This window comes from Ambystoma mexicanum, chromosome 1q (genome assembly GCF_040938575.1).
Source record: "Ambystoma mexicanum isolate Mex_15411 chromosome 1q, UKY_AmexF1_1, whole genome shotgun sequence".
NCBI lineage: Eukaryota > Metazoa > Chordata > Amphibia > Caudata > Ambystomatidae > Ambystoma > Ambystoma mexicanum.
Genome location: NC_090922.1, coordinates 998,039,214 through 998,055,508, shown reverse-complemented (window position 1 = coordinate 998,055,508; position 16,295 = coordinate 998,039,214). Strand labels below are relative to the sequence as shown.

The following is a 16,295-nucleotide window of genomic DNA, read 5'->3' as shown; positions in this document are numbered from 1 at the left end:
TGGACGTGCTGAGTTTTTTGGGACGGGGACAGGATTTACGTCCAATAGTTGGGGTGGAGGACACATTGAGGGGTGGGATTGTGCTTAATGTTCTTGCTGTTCCATTGGTTCCGTTTCGAATACATGGGGACTTTGACCAATTATGTACATGGACAGATGACACTACATGGTGTACCGCTAATGGTTGCCTTGAATATAATTAGTTGGAATGTAAACTGAATCAATAATGTGGTAAAAAGGGGAGAAAATGCGCTAAAATTTAGTCAACACAAAGTGGACCTGACCGTCCTATAGGAGACCAATCTTGATGCTCAAAGGTTGGGGAAGCTGAGAGCGAGGTGGCAGGGACAGGTGGTTGGTACTACTTTTTCTTCTTATGCTAAGGGGGGGGGGGCTTGTGTGGGGTTAGGGATTCATCTGTGCTTACGACCAGGCAGATGTTGGTAGATGTGTGGAGAGGTATATGGGCATTGAGGGAAGCGTACTAGGAGGTTATGTTATTTAGCATTTATATAGCTTTCTATATATCATTGGTATGACCTCAAACCACTGGTAGGTTGAACGCCCTCAGGGACTGTAGTCCAGGTCAGTCGAGAGAGAAAAGCGTATGAACCTTGGGTGCATCGATTATGTGCAGCTGATGTGATTGCCTGATGGTAGCTGCAGCCTACCATGAGGTGTGGTGGCATTTGTTATCAGTTGAATGTCGGCATGAGCAGCTAGGCCGACTTGATCGAGGGATGTAGCTGCGCTATAATTGTGTGCTGAAGAGTGAGCATAGTGGTAGGAGACGCGAGTGTCTGGATGGAGGTTTTGATCCAACAAGCTTGCTGTTCTGGATTTCAGGTGTACATGTGCGATTGCTGTGCTCAGAGTAAACATATTAGTGACTTAATAGGCGCATTCAGTGGCGTCATTGCTCGAGATCTCTTTGGACATTTGTCATCAGGTTGCAAGGTCTCAGCAGCCTTAGATGGCCTTTGTCGGTATTATGGAAAGAACAAGGTTTTTAGAGCTTTTTGTGAAAGGCCATGTAGTCTTGGGTGTGTCGAATATGTGGGGGAGTGAGTTCCACAGGGTTGGGGCCAAGGTTGAGAAAGCGGATCCTCTGATGCTGAGAATTAGAGATTGGAATCATTCGAAAGTTGGCCTGGCTTGATCTTAGGGTGTGAGATGGGAGGTTTGGTTTTGGGCCGAATTTATGCACTGCTTGGTGGGCAATGCATAGGGTCTTGAAAGTGGCCCTTTGTCTGATTGGGAGCCAGTGGAGGGTTCGGAGAGCCGGTGAGATGTGGTCTCTGTGTCCCAGGGTTAGGAGGAGTTTGGCGGCAGCGTTTTGGGCTCTTTGGAGTGGGTATGCCGGTGCTCCCAGGTATAGGGAGTTGGCATAGTCCAGTCTCGACATAACAATAGACATAACAGCGGCAACTGTTATGGGGTAGGAGAGGTACGGAAAAATCTGTCTAAGAGGTTTGAGGTGTAGTGACAGCATTTTGAAACATTGATCGGACGGGAGAGGGTTAGGCCAGAGTCCATAGTGCAGCCTAGGTTTTTGACAATATTGGATGGTTGGGGTGGTGGGCCAAGGGAGTGGTGGCCAAGGGAGCAATTGTGGGAGAAGGGCAGAAGTGCTGCACACCATGATTTCAGTTTTATCAGGGTTCAAAAGGAGGTGGTCGTTTGTCATCCATCGGTCTATATCACAGACAAGATTCAAGGTCGGAACGTGGGTTGGCGCTTGTCTTGGGAATTCTTAGGATAATTTGGGTATCGTCAGCGTAGTTGTAACAGGAGCAGTAACGCACGCGGATGATTCCCAAGTGGTCAGATAGAGGTTAAAAAGGAGAGCAGAGGCATGCACCTTGGGGCACTTCTGTGTTCCCAGAGCCAGCAGTTGAGACAAAAAGGGGAGAGGAAGGTGATTTGTTTCCTGTTGCTGAGGAAAGAGGCAATCCATTTGCGTGCCGAGCCACGGATTGATAGCGAGTGGAGGCGGTCAAGAAGCATTGAATGGATAACGGTGTCAAGGTTGCAGAGATAGCGAGGAGAATCAGCGCTGCGCAACACTCAGAGTCTGCAGTGACCTCGAGATCATCACAGATCAAGATCAGAGAAGTTTCTGTTCCATGTCGAGGTCTGAAGCCGGATTGTGCGGGGGTCGAGGAGTTTTTTGGATTCTAAGAACCGGTTGAGCTGCTCAAGTTATTTCTGGTTGCCATAATCTGTATTGTGCATGATCGCTCAAAAACTGCAGATAATGGATTTTTGGCCACCGCCATTTAATAGGGCAAGGCCACTAGCCCCGTTCTCCTGAGGAGGATGTGACTGAAAGTATGCATAAAACACTTTTTTAACCTGGAAATAGTCGATCAAGTGACACCCTATGCACAAAGAGGGCAGTGTAATCCCTCGGTACAATGGCCATCATTGTTAGAAAGGAGGCAGGAATAGAGTACCAGAAGGCCCAGAAAGAGCCTTTCGATGTTTTAGGGTAGAGTGTCTAAAAACCAATACAAGGAGTGAGCTTGGAGGGCGGGGCGAGTTAGTTGGTTGGAAATGGGTCAATACTAGGATGCTGTGACAAACCTAAATTAATTTTTACAATTTTTGCATATGTTTTGCCCGATACTTTCCGGTATAATGGATAGAATAAAAATGGTATTGTTTTTTCAAAAATGCATTTATTAATTATACATTGTTGTGAATCAGTGGCATTCACCCTCCGTTACATGGGGGAGCCCAAGCCTAAAGGGACTGGAACGGTCTAGCCACTGCCAAGTGTGGACCCCAGAAGTTGGAGGATGCATGATCACTTGGCTTGGTCACCCACTGGAGAACATGACAGGAAAGGACTACAGATCCCATCAGTCATTTAATTGGACAGAGTAAAATGAGAGGTAGACCTAAATTGGAAATCCACTAAGGAACAGAGATGCTTACACACTGCAGTGTGGGGGACAGTGTCTGGTTGAATCAGATAGTCAATGCCGTGGTCAGAAGCAGAAGACTCACGTGTCGCTCTGCGCTACCCCATTGTGGTAGAGCACTGCAAAAGCACCCAAACAACAAATGAGATTTCAAGATGGCTCAGAGGCCACTTTACTTAAAACCACAGGGCCGCCTATCAACACCAATTATGACAATCTCCCTAATTCTAAAAAAGCAATGGCAACAGTTTTAGCTTTTGTGTAGACATGGGAAAGGTATTTACCAGGCATTGACATTGATGGCAGCATCTGGAAAATTGTGAATGTACCCGAGCATATGATAGCAGTGCCTGGCAAATGCCTATGTAATACCGATACATGAAGCCAAAATTGTTCGACTTGCCAATATTTTTTGTTTTTAACAAGACTAATGAAGGACACGAACACTGCTTATAAATCAAGTGGCTAAAAGCAGACCTGGTGAAGACATCTGTATTACACCAGGAGCATGCTTACAGCACCAATTAAACTATCAATCCGAAAAATGCTTTGACCCTGGCTGCATCTTTCACTGCAAATTTCGATTTTATGTCTTGAGAAAGCTAGCTCAAAGAGATCACAGGAAGGTGCATTTTGGGCAAGGAGGGGACAGAAATGTGTGGGAAGGGCCATAGGGATTATCATGGCCATGGGCAAGCAACGGTGGATAAATAACCAAACAACATCTACAAGCAGTGTGTCAATTCTCATATGCCATCTCTCCCTAGCTGTATTCCAATGCATTCGTTTTGGTGTATAGGCGGCACATTACAGCTTAAACAAAAAAAATGATGAACTAATCAAGACCATTCCTATCACTTAAAGAACAGTTGGAGGGGGTAAATCCTAGAGAAAGAACAGCTTGCCAAAGGGAGAGACCACTCCTAGGCAAATCGAGGCATAAATTAGTTTTAAAAAATTGATTAGCAGAGTCTGCTTATTAAACGTTTCTTGATTAGCAAACCTACATATTTGATCAGCTATTTTATACTCCTATGTTTTATGTCACCAGAAGTTATTTGTACCCAAGACATAAAATGAGCAACAATACAGCATTTGTGTGTACTGCTGAAGTGAGACAGCGTGTCTGTAAAATGTAAAGGTTAAGCGCATGAATGGACACAAATAAACAGATATGATAAAAAGGCTTTGAAAACAACAGGTTTTCAGTGCAACGCTCTGTGGAGCTGCTCCAGTCGGTGTTGCACAGGGTGGTGTCTGTATATTGTATGATCCACATGCTTGACCCATCATTTGATCTGTAAGGAGAATTTCAAATGTTTCTTAAATTAAAAAGTTCAATGATAAAGGAAAGTCATAGCCTGAGACGAAGTATGTAGTATGGTTTTGCAGCAGGCAGGGTAATTGTCAACTTCGGGTGGACAAGATGGCTCTTGCCTGCGATTTTCAATATAGTGTTAAATACCACTCTCGGGGGAAGGCCGGGATGCTAATAACCTCAACCCCAAGCCAGATAGACCCAAGCACAGCGCTATACACCCATGAAAGTTTATCACCATTCATACTCAGAGCCACCATCTGTGGTACTGATTTTATGGTCTTTGGTACATTAAGAGTGGAGGAAGTTATTACTGTTGCACTCTCTTGCCATTAGCCCATTTGAACTTAGAGTGAACAGGGAAAAGAGGGTGGAGAGACCCCTGAGGGAAAGAGGAACGCAGGGCGAGATGTGCTTTTATTGAACAGGGACATTTAAGTAGCAAGCCGTGCTACAAAAGTGTCAGTTTAATTAGCAATTCAACAGAAATTGCTATGCGGCACTGTTTATTTTATGCCTTGCAAATACACAACACACCCATAGCTTAATGGTTATACAAGAGCCTGGGGCGTAGGGAGTCAGCCACTTGTGAGAAGGGGACCCTGCTACTGGATACATTGCAGTATAGCCTTGGTCTGCTGCAAGATAGTGTTCCTGCCACTATAGCTTAGTGCGCACAAGGAGCCCCCCACAGCAGGCCTTTAACCCAGAAGCCTGTAGAGAGGCGAGCGCACTGAGAACAGTCTAAGTGTTTCCTAACCCATGTTCCCCAATGTAACCCAGTTTAAGGATGGGCAAGGACAGGTGCCTCTCTTCAGGCCCCACTTCGTCCTTTCCTGTAAGCGCATCCTCTCCCGGATGTCCTGTCCTTCCATTTCACCCTCCTACTCTTTCCCTAATTCCAATGCTTTGTCTTTCTCTCTAGAACACTCTTCCCGTCTCGCCATAGATATTCTCCCTCTCTCTACTCAGTCTCTCTCCAGCACTACTATTCCCGTCACCACTACTACTCTTACCCTTCCACACTACTCATCTTCTCCCAGTCATATTCTCATAAACTCCCTAGTCACACACCTAACCACTCACACCCAAGTACTACTTCCTCCCACCAACCAATACCACCTCTACACCTCCTGCTCTTACTTCTCCTTTTGCTCCTACTCTCACCACTCTCCTCCTCACACCCCCCCACCCAAACATTAACACAACAAAAATTGTTACAACTTTGTCAATTTCCCCAAGCACCTTACTCCAACTCTCTCCTGACGCGAACACGCTCCTCAACCTCGATCTCCACCTCGCTGCTATCTGAGCTCTTGGTCCTCCTACGCCTCCTCCAACTTCTTCAGAGCAATCCAGTGCCTTCTCTTTTCCCCAGACTTGTATGTCCTTCCCCTCCCAGCCTCTGCCTTTGGAGCTCATCTGGTCTGTCTCAGTTCTTCCCTATTGTGGGATCACCAAAGGTGAGTTTGTATTACTCGCCGGCCACAAAGGTATAGTTTCAATTGGTTTGGCGCCTTCTCCTCTGCCAATTTACTCTGTAGAACCAGGGCACAGCAGGTACAGTACTTTTCAGCCTCTTTGCATCACAGCCGGTCTTGGGCTTCTGCAAGTTTCGATACTTGCTCTTCTCCTCCGCACCAACACCATTATATTCTGGATGAATAGACATTGCATACTGGGACTTGTAGTCCCCACCTTTTGATTTCACATGGGCCTTTTTTGTCATGGTCTTGCTGCTTGCTTTCTCAGGGAAAGGGAAGTATGAAAATGGAAGTATGGCAAGACGATGCACTAGGCACCAGGTTAGAGAACTAAATACCAATATACACGCACCGCTCCGTGCGTAGCCGGGGAACCAGGATAGGGTTCCCTCTCAATTCCCCGCAGCACCTCTGGGGTAGGTCTAATATCCGACGTTCCCACGATAGGCTGCCTACCACAGGTTGAGAGGGGTCCCTTGGCCCTTCTGACAGTGTCATATCCATGACCCAGTCACAGAAGTAGCAGGAATATCCAAGTCGTGCATACCTCTTCCACCATGCAGAAGAGTAATCTTACCTATTGCAACAAAACACCAGTGGCTACGGCCCTAAAGAATACTTTGAGGCAGACTGAGAAAACGAACAGTGTGAATACATTAGGGGAGCACCAGAATCCCCAGCTTGATAGTAATGTCAAATGAATTCTATCCTGAATACAGTCAAACTTAGTGTTTGACTAGAAGGAAACATGCTGGAAAACCGACCAACATCGAAAATAACAGCACAATCATTGTTCTGTAAACTAACCAAGGATGTGGAAGGAGGAAACATGACATACATGTGGCATTATTTTGGCTATACACTTATTGGCTCTGGAAATAAAGAGACAAACTTAACTTTCCGAATCTTCCAAGAGGGGTTTCCCCCGTCTCAACCAAAAACACTAAGGAATCTGTGAAGATGTCAAAGAAAATAAAAAGTCCACCGTCCTGTGTCAGAAACCCATTTCCCTCCCCATCATTTATAAAACTAAACCAAAGGATTGGTAAGTCTTCTTGGTGCAGATGAATGGCTCCCTTCTTCTGGAGAGCTGACTACAGTGCCAGTGGTCCGGAGGGACTATTTCCTGAGGCAATGACTCCCTTTCCGCAGGTCGCAATCCTCTTCAAAGGCTCAACAAAAAGTTTCAGACTGAAAGTCTTAGTTCAATGATAAAAAAAATTCCAATTCCAAAACATCAGCATTCCTTACTACCCATTCTTGTTCTTCACCATGGGTGTCCTGGAGAATGCCTCCCTTCTCCAAGTGCATGGTTTCCAGTAACAGGAAGAATGTCTGCCTTCTCATGGTCATCTTAAGTACAGTTCACAGCGTCAGGGGAAATTACTCCTTTCCCCAGTATTTTTGCAAGCGTCTTCCTTTGCTTTGTTTCCTGAAATGCCAGGGGCTCCATTACCTTGGTCGTTCTCAGGTTTCTCTGCTGACTATATAACAAACTTGATTCACTATCCTGCCAAGTACTGTTATGCTTTCTTTTTTGTAATTGGGGGTCCCAGACCCGTACTTCAGGTGCAATTATTCGTTTAAAGTCTCTTTCCCAGGCTCTTCTCTAAGCCCTGTTCTCTAGGGTACTTCCACCTTTCTTTGTAGGGCCCAAGGCCCTTCTTCTGTCCCCACCAGCTATCCCTGACAAGACCCTACCTCCAGGGAGCTTCCATTAGGGCTCTGTCCAGTCAGGACCATCTCTTCCATCCCACGCTCTACACCTGGTCCACTCCAGCTACAGTGTATCCGTAGCTTCTGCTCCCTGCTGGCCTGCCTTTCTGACATGGATCACATGGTCCCTTTTCTTCCATCAGTTTCGGCAGCCTGCTTCCAGTTGGGAGAAGGGTCCTTTCTCTTCAGACCCTTTTCGGAGGCTTCACCTTCTCGTGTCTCGATTTCCCAGGCTTCCCTTTGCTGCACCGCCGACCTGTTTGTGGCTCCTAGAGGGAGGGATGAACGTCATTTTTAGCCCGTTTTACCTTATGGTGTTCCACTTTCACATATTGTCCATATTGACTAGAATGCTGGTTTTTGTTCTGCTGAGCGTTTATTACTCTACACCTCCTCTTCATCTTCATCGTCATCTTGGTACTGACGTTATTCTCAAGTGGGTTACTTGGATTCTTCTTCATGCAAGTCTTCACATATGACTCTCATAGGTAGTCCCTAGTCTTTCTCGTCGCAGTACTTCAGGTGGTTCAGTTATCTACCCTACACAAGTACATGGAAGTGTGGGGAACTATAGTACCCTGTAAAGGGTAGGAGGCTGAGGGAGGTTGTGGTATAGTCTGGACATCCCAGGTTCTCCCTGAATAGTCGTCCGTAGTACTAACGGGTGAGCATCCGGATGAGATCTACCTGCTGAATACCCATCCCCAGGGGGACTATCTGGTAGCTGCCTCACCTCCCTGGCCTCATGGGAAGGGGCTCCCGCTAGGAGAGAAGAGACAACATCCAAGGATTTGTCACATAACACATGCTATATGGAGGTGAAAAAGTCAGACCATGCTATTGTCCTTCTGCAAACCCTGTGCATGTTATGTGTCAAAGTCTTCCAGGTAACGTACCTAAATCATGGAAACAGCGTATGATTTAGACATTATTTATCACCTTTAGGAGTAACATGAGAGAAACTACCCAAGGCATAAATCAGGCTGACATCCAAGACATGTTCCTGTAAATTGATGCACTAGACCCATTAAATCAACACAGTTTAAGGTTCTGAAAAAGGAACACATTATTGCTTTACGTCCACACCAATGTTTTTCACACAGCCAACATTAAATGAGATTCTTGGCCGGTTAGCAGTCATGTTACTAGCTGATCGTGAAGACATGCAATACAATGGGATCTGCAACTTACTTTCGATTTCTGAATCAGTTCATCTTTTGTAACTCCTCCAATTGTCTCCAAATGTTGACATTCATTGATCGTGCCAGACATCTTGATCAGGACAATTTCCCAGAACTTGGTGATTTTGGGCACAACAGATGTCTGAAATACCAATAAGAACATTAACCAATGATTTGAACAGACCTGGAACAGAAGAACAAACCTTTTCATCATCAGGTATTTCTCATTTTATACAGTACCTTTGAGCTGGGGCATTTCACAAAGCACAATAACATTTTAACAACTACATATTGATGAGGTCTGGTAAGGTGGTGGGATGAAAGATGAATTAACAGTGTATAGCCTTCAATATCGGTGGGGCATAATTGTTCTGTGACATATTTGTGGCGGGGGGAATGAATAATGTAACAATTTGAAAGGCTTTTAAAAAGGGAGTCATTTTGTAAAACAGTAAATCGCTGAGTGCAGTCCGTTAAGAGTGCAGGGAAAGGGGCATGGCCAAGCAGCAGACTGATGCAGTTGCCAGGGCAATGAGTTCCGTGGCACGAGGGGCCATTTTCCCTGTTCCCCGATCCCTTCCCACTCACCCTCGTGAGTCCTAATGGAGGAGTAGACCTCCTGGAGAAGAGGGGGGAGAAAGAGTAGGAGAGCGTGAGTTTTGAAAGTTCAACTGTTTCCTCGAAGGAGGTTGAGAAAATGAAATGGACAAGATAGAAGAATTGTGCAACGCTGTACCAAACAAAATTGGAGATTGGGACAGCACTGAATTAGGTTTTAAAATTTGCTGATGGGTCGGAGTTAGAACCGGGTTAGCTATTGGAGACAGAATAAGGGACGTGGAAGCATCTGTATTAGTCGCCAGCAGGGAATTTCAACACTGGGACTGGCTTTGGATGGAGGATCGAGGTCTATCAAGTCGATTCGTAAAGGCAGAGGTAGACGGGTCATTGTGAAAAAGCACAGTAACTGAAGTAGTGCGTGTTTGAATGGGATCAACTGCACTCAGAATCAGGTTGACTGAAGTGTCAACTGGCTGAATGGGTATCGGATTCAGTGGTATTAAAACCATGGTTGAATCGCTAGGGTCTTGGACAGAGGAGGAACAAGAGGACGTGCGTTTATCATTAGTCATCAAAAGGGAAGGAGTTGTTTGGGAATGTATTTCTCGTGTCGCCTGTCTGCAAGGCAGTGTGGAAATGGCGCTAGGCAGCCGAGACTTGGAGACTTCAGTTAAATAAAAGGAATGAATATCATAGGATATCGATTGTGCTCTGGCACGCGTGAACGTTGCATTTGATTTATTAAGCACAGAGATGGAGTTAATGGTGTACGCTTCTGCCGTTCAACCAGCTTTAGGGTGTCAACTTTTGACGGCATATCCGATTTCAACGTGTACCGAGCTCCTCGAATACACAACGGCATACAGTTGAACGTACCCACCCGAGACAATGCAAGTGCACTACTAATGTGCAGTTACTGGAGTGATCACTAGTCGTTGGAACGAGTGAACTACAGCAGAATCACCAGAAATAACACAATACGACCAAATGTACCTGCAGGTAAAGATTAAGCACTTAGCCACCAAGCCCAAACAGCCACAACAGTCCTTTTCAAGCCCTTCACAATGCACGCACGCTAATACGCGTGCACCCTTTGAAATATAGTGAAGCTGGGAAGGAGGGTTGAGTCAATCCTTACACGAACCAGGTAAAGTCCTTAGGAAGTTCGCGTAGCAGAAGAGCAGGTAGACCAGCCACAAAAGGCCTTTTCAAGCCCTTCGCAATGCGACATTCAAATAACAGAGCGAAGACAGACTACATTGCTTGCTACCTGTCCACATATGACAACGTGGTGAACAAAAACGGTACAGCAACAACGAACCCACAGCCAACAAGCGTCACAAATACAGACCCAATCAGGATATCAAACATCAAATGGAACACCCCTAATAAACCATCCCAACCCAGTCTCTGCCATGGACAATACCCAAACCAGAACACGGGACAAACTGGAATGCATCACTCTACACCCGCTAAAGCACCAAGACTAACAGAGGGGTAGCTACCCTATTTACCACCCGGAACGAACCAACCCCGCCATTAACCTTATCGGCCTACTCGACAAAGGGCCTGGCCAACAAAGAACCACCCCACACAAAAGACTCAACCGGAAAAACCCCACCTCGAACAGAAACCCAACAAACACCACACCGGTCAGAACAAACAATACTAACAACAACACGAAAGGCAAATCAAGCAAACTACAATGCAGCCTCCTCAATGTTAGACTCATGGCAAAACACAGAACTCAATGAACTAAGAAGGAGCCACATACATGCGCTTCTTTATAGAAACCTGGCTATCGGACAACTATAAAGCCATCGCGAACGAAGCAATACCCGGCAATTATAAATTAATACACGCCAACAGAGAAAACCGAAGGAGGCGGAATCGCAATTATACACATCACAACCAATGCGGAACACTATGAATCCTTCTTAATCAAGATAGAACTCAATGACCAATCCAACATAGTATTCCTTCTGAGCTACAGACCACCTTCTTACAACCCCAACTTTGCAACAAAACTAGCAGACAAGGCAGCCATGCTATCGACCCACCACGACAACCTAGTCATACTGGGAGATTTCAACATATGGTTAAAAAAAAGAAAATGTGAACACAGCAAACTCATTCTGCACACTCCTGGAAACCTTGCAGTTCAAGCAAATAGTCAATGGATCCACTCACAACACTGGACACACCCTGGATGAAATGTTCTGCAGGGAAGAAATATGCGCATCAGAGCCACCTATACCAATGGTGTAGAGTGACCATTACTGGATGCATTCTACATCACACCTCAAACCAGCAAGAAAAGAAACAGTAAGAACTAGAGGCCCTAAAAAACCTTCTATACGCAACCGTCACAATCGAAAGATATCCCACTGATACAAACATAGATACAACAGAAGACACTCAACAATTGGATCACCAAAGCCCTTGACCAATTAGCACCAGCTAAAAGCAACACCAAAAAAACTGGCAGCAAAATGGTTCAAAGGTGGAAAAAAACAATTGAAAAGTGGAAACAAAATGGAGAGACCAATACACCAGACAAGACAAAACAAACTGCACAAAGCAAAATAAAACTCAACTACGCCCCAAGAATAGAATCGGCAAACAATCCACAGAAACAACTCTTCAAAATCAAAGATAGAAATTCCATCGACCCTACACAAAAATTTAGTGACAAAATCAGCAACCACCTGAGAGCAAAAATGCACAATACAGGAGACCACCAACCTAGCCGGGACAAATACAAGAGACACCAGACGAAATACAGATTACAGCATAACTCATCTGCCTAGAACCAATCAGAGGAAACTTTTGCCACACTGATCAAGGACACCAACCTTGCAGGATCTCCAAGGGACCCAGGGCTCCCTGAAGTCTTCAAAGGAATCCTCAACCACAGAACCCCATTGAGACGCTTCCGGAACCTAATGAATCTATCACTCAAAAGAGGAAAGGTACTGTCCTCCTTCTCAAACCACTGATAAAAAGTTCCGAAAGCGCAGAAGACCCAAGCAACTACAGACTGATATCCAACCTGCCCTACCCAGCGAAGAATCTGGAGAACCACATCTACAAAATCCATCAAACACGTTGAAACAAACAGAATACTTGACCAATAACAAGTTGGCTTCAGACCAATGAAAGAACAGAATAAGCACTACTATTGATATAGGACAAATAGGACGACCTGAAAATATTCTATTGGACATTTCAGCAGTTTTTGACACAATCAGCCACACAACACAAATAAAAAGATTGATGGAATGTAGCAGGAATCCGTCCTAAAGGGGCTTACCTTATTCCTAACAAACCGAACCAAAAGAACCTACCACCATTCACCTCCAACACCAAAAATCTATCATGCAGGGTGCCACAGGATTCCAGCGTCTCCCCTCTACTTTTCAACATCTACATGTGCCCACTGATGAAAATCATTCGACTTACCGCCTACAACTAGACAAACGACAACCGTTTGTGAAAACAGAACAGAACACAGGAGCAAAATAACAACCCTCACCAACTGCCTCACAGACATACAACTGGATGACAACGAACAACCTCAAACTGAACCCAGCAAAAACAGAACTAACTCTCACGCGCATGGTTTAACAGAGGGAACCCGCAATTGGACTGCCCAAATCGGCAGGGGAACACAACCAGAGACTACCAATGTAGTAAACAACCTAGGAATACTCACAGACAACGGACTATCACAGGAACCGCGAATCAACGCAATAGCCAAAAATGCTTTCTCCTCCTACAACTATTCAGAAGATTACTCACTACATCTTCTTCTCCCACAGAACCCTTACAATCATATCCCTGATACTCACAGGAATTACCTACACAAACAGCCTCTACCTAGGAATGCCAGAACGATTCACCATGAAAACCTAAAGGGTGTAAAATACAGCAGGCAGGATCCTACTAAGACTAAACAGAAGAGACCACATCACTCCAGCACTGAAAACCCTACACTGGTTACCAGTAAAAAAAGCGCATCAAATTCAAAGCACTCTGCATCGCCCACAAAGCCTTGCACAGACAAGGACTGGAATTCCTCCAAGACAAGATTAGCCGGTATGGCCCAGGAAGGGAACTAAGATCCAGCAACGACCTACAAATAGAGGCAACACATAATGGAAAAAAAATATTTGGCAGAACAGCGTCTAATTGCTAACACATCGAACAACACGCCCAAAGTAATTAGAACCACAGAAGACCACATCACCTTCAGGAAACTGCTCAAAACCTAGCTATCCAGCAGAGAATGGCAACCTATAAGGGACACCAGCCACAACAACACTGCAGACAAACAACTGAAGAGGAGACAAGAGGGGCGAAAGAACCGCAAACATGAACCTGGCTAGATACCGTCAAGCAGCATCCAAAGGGCCGCCCCAGAGAGAGACCACAACGAACTGACCGACTTTACTAACTCTCTTCCCTTCCTGCTCCTCCTACATAACTGACGCCTCTACACCAGATCTTGGACTAGCCACACTCAAAGATACAGAGAACCATTTCTATGCCGACATCCAGAGTGAACCACCCACATAGCCCAGTACCATCTAAAATGCAACAATACACCAAGATGCCAGACTACATTACAGCTACGACCACCTGTGAATCTGAATTCCTTATGGACATGATCTAACCAGTGCACACAACCAACCCATCATAACTACACAACACCAACACAAAACACTACCACACACCCGAGGCATGGAATCTTACCCATACGGTTACAATGTGCAAGACCGCTCACAAGTGTCCACATGCAAAATTTTCACAGGCACCAGTTTCCCCTGGTTCTGAACCTATCGCCTCAATCTTTTCCCACCCTACATTTTTGCAGAGCCACACTAGCATCTGGAGACTGCCCCTGGGTGGTAGCGGTGCGGTACAAATCAACTTAACATAACATAATGCCAGTAATTATACTATTAGAAAACATGTCCACCATGGCTCTGCCAGACACTCCTGTTGGCTTTGCCTTTAAAAATGTCTTGTCACAACAAGAAAACATGTCCAAAATGGCTGCACAATGCAGCCAAGTCTAGATGCGTAATAATGCTCATCATGTTTGCTTTACCCTTGACACCCAGTGAAAAAAGCCACGCCACAGTAGGAAATGGCTTGAGTGGCTGCCGTAAATGCCAGCCTAGACACATAATGCTTGCTTTTTCATAGAATCCCAGTAAAGAAAATATATATATGTCATGCCACAGCAAATAATGGCTAGACTGGGTGACCCAAAATGCCAGTGCAGCCACATAAAAGCACACATCGTTTCTAAAAATAAAAAAAAAATTAAAAAAACACAACAGTATTTTGTACTGGCATCTATGATGGATACCCATTAAAAAGAGCATTGTGATTGGGCTTCCATGATGGCCGCTGAGGGGAGAGCAGCGTGATTAAGAGAGTGTGGCGGGGATTTATTAATGGAGGCTGCAGTGGTGGAGTGCAACAGCCTGGATTGCTGGGGGACTTCAGCAGAGGCGGGTGTGCGTCCTTCGTCTCCGCGGTTTCTGAGGAGCAGGGGCACTGCGCCTGCGGCCGGTGCAGCCCAAGCAGAGAGACACACACTTAGGCCGCGAGCAAGAAGAAACACTTGGGGAGACCCAGGGTGGTGGAGGAGTGCGGCTGCGAGGCGGGTTGGCGGAAAGCATCCGCTGTCCGACAGCGGAGGAGCCAGTCAGGAAGGAGCTGCCTGCGATATTGGAGGCCCACCGGGGCTGGATTCGTGGAACAGGGTCTCCCCTGCTGGCGAGCACCAGCAGGAAAATCAAGGCGCTGACCGAACCGAAGCAGCACCTCATCGTTGAGATCAGGAGGTTCCAGAGGGGCCATACCCCTAGCCCACTGCTGAGAGCTGCGCAGAAGAGCACCCAGAGCGGCCAGGAGGGGCCGCACAGCGAAAGTCCAGCGGCAGGAAGCCGGCGACCTTGAGGGGATCGACTCCCCTTCGCCCCCCCCCCTTGGGGGAGAACCATCACAGGTCAGCGTGCGCCGGGGCCCAAGGAAAGGGAGCAAGCAGGTAGAGACTGGCCAGCGCAGGCAGTATCAGCAGGCAGTTATCACCAGCTTTGAGCAGAGTGACGGGGAGGAGTGGGGAGTGTGGCGGGAGGGCCCCTGCCCAAGCCTTGAAGCCAGCACTTTGCAAAGAAGACCAGTAGAGGCCCTGTGGTGTTATAGCCAGGTAGACTGGAGGCCCATTTGAGGTACATTTTGGATTTTGGAGCTGCATATAGTGCCTGAGCCAGAACACTCCCATCAGAAGCACAGCAAGGGAGACAAGGGAGCAAGAGGCATACCACACATAGGAGACAGTGACCAGTGGGGCCCTAGCCTCCCTGGGCCAATCCTGAGGCTGAATCGAGGGCTAAAGAGTCCATCTACATCCGTGGTGGGCAAAGAAGAATAAGGGAGAGACGATTTGGTCGGGTTCAGGGCAGAGTGATCCTGGGAGCAAGGAGAAGGGTCACTTGAAACCTGAGGAGGAGGAAAAACAATGGCTCACCTGCGCACAGTTAGAGGGGAGTTCCACCCCCCCCCCAAACAGTCAAGGGCAGACCCACAAAGCTGGCGGAGGGAGGAGGTGCCTACACCCTGAAAAAATGCCACAAGAAGTCCGAAGGATACAAAACAATATCAGGGAGAAGAGGTGGGGGCAGTGCTCCCCACCCCCCATCAGACCTGCCCACGCGCTATGTCCAAAAAAAAGGGGAAGGACATGCAAGCTGCCCCCAAGTATGAAAAAAACACATTGAGGGCAGAGCTCATTTTTATGAAGTGCCAGAGGGACAAACAACTAGGTCACTTACAGGAGGAATTGGAAGCTAAACTTAATGGCTCGAATGGCGAATAACACTGGGAGTATGCTGCAAAGGGAATATCGGCCGATGCGGGGCCCAGTGGATGTTTTGCATACTGGAGCTGCAGAGCGTCAATTGCCCTACCTCCAACAGAGGTATGTCAAATCCAATAAGGTGGATCGCCTGTCAGCAAGGTTGATCAGAAAAAAAGAAGCGTCAAGGACAATCCTTAAAATAAAGGTGGGGGGGCAAGAAAGCACTGCTCTACC

At 46.4% G+C, this 16,295-nt stretch overlaps 1 protein-coding gene across 2 annotated transcripts in view; it reads right to left on the bottom strand.

The window, feature by feature from the left end:
- USP33 (ubiquitin specific peptidase 33) overlaps positions 1 to 16,295 on the bottom strand; it is a 1,143,586-nt gene that overhangs the window by 1,117,957 nt on the left and 9,334 nt on the right. For both annotated transcript variants that reach the window (XM_069641664.1, XM_069641665.1), the window contains exon 2: positions 8,637 to 8,768. In XM_069641664.1, the coding sequence (XP_069497765.1) occupies positions 8,637 to 8,717 (81 nt within the window). In that variant the 5' untranslated portion in view covers positions 8,718 to 8,768. The remainder of the gene's footprint in view (positions 1 to 8,636; positions 8,769 to 16,295) is intronic.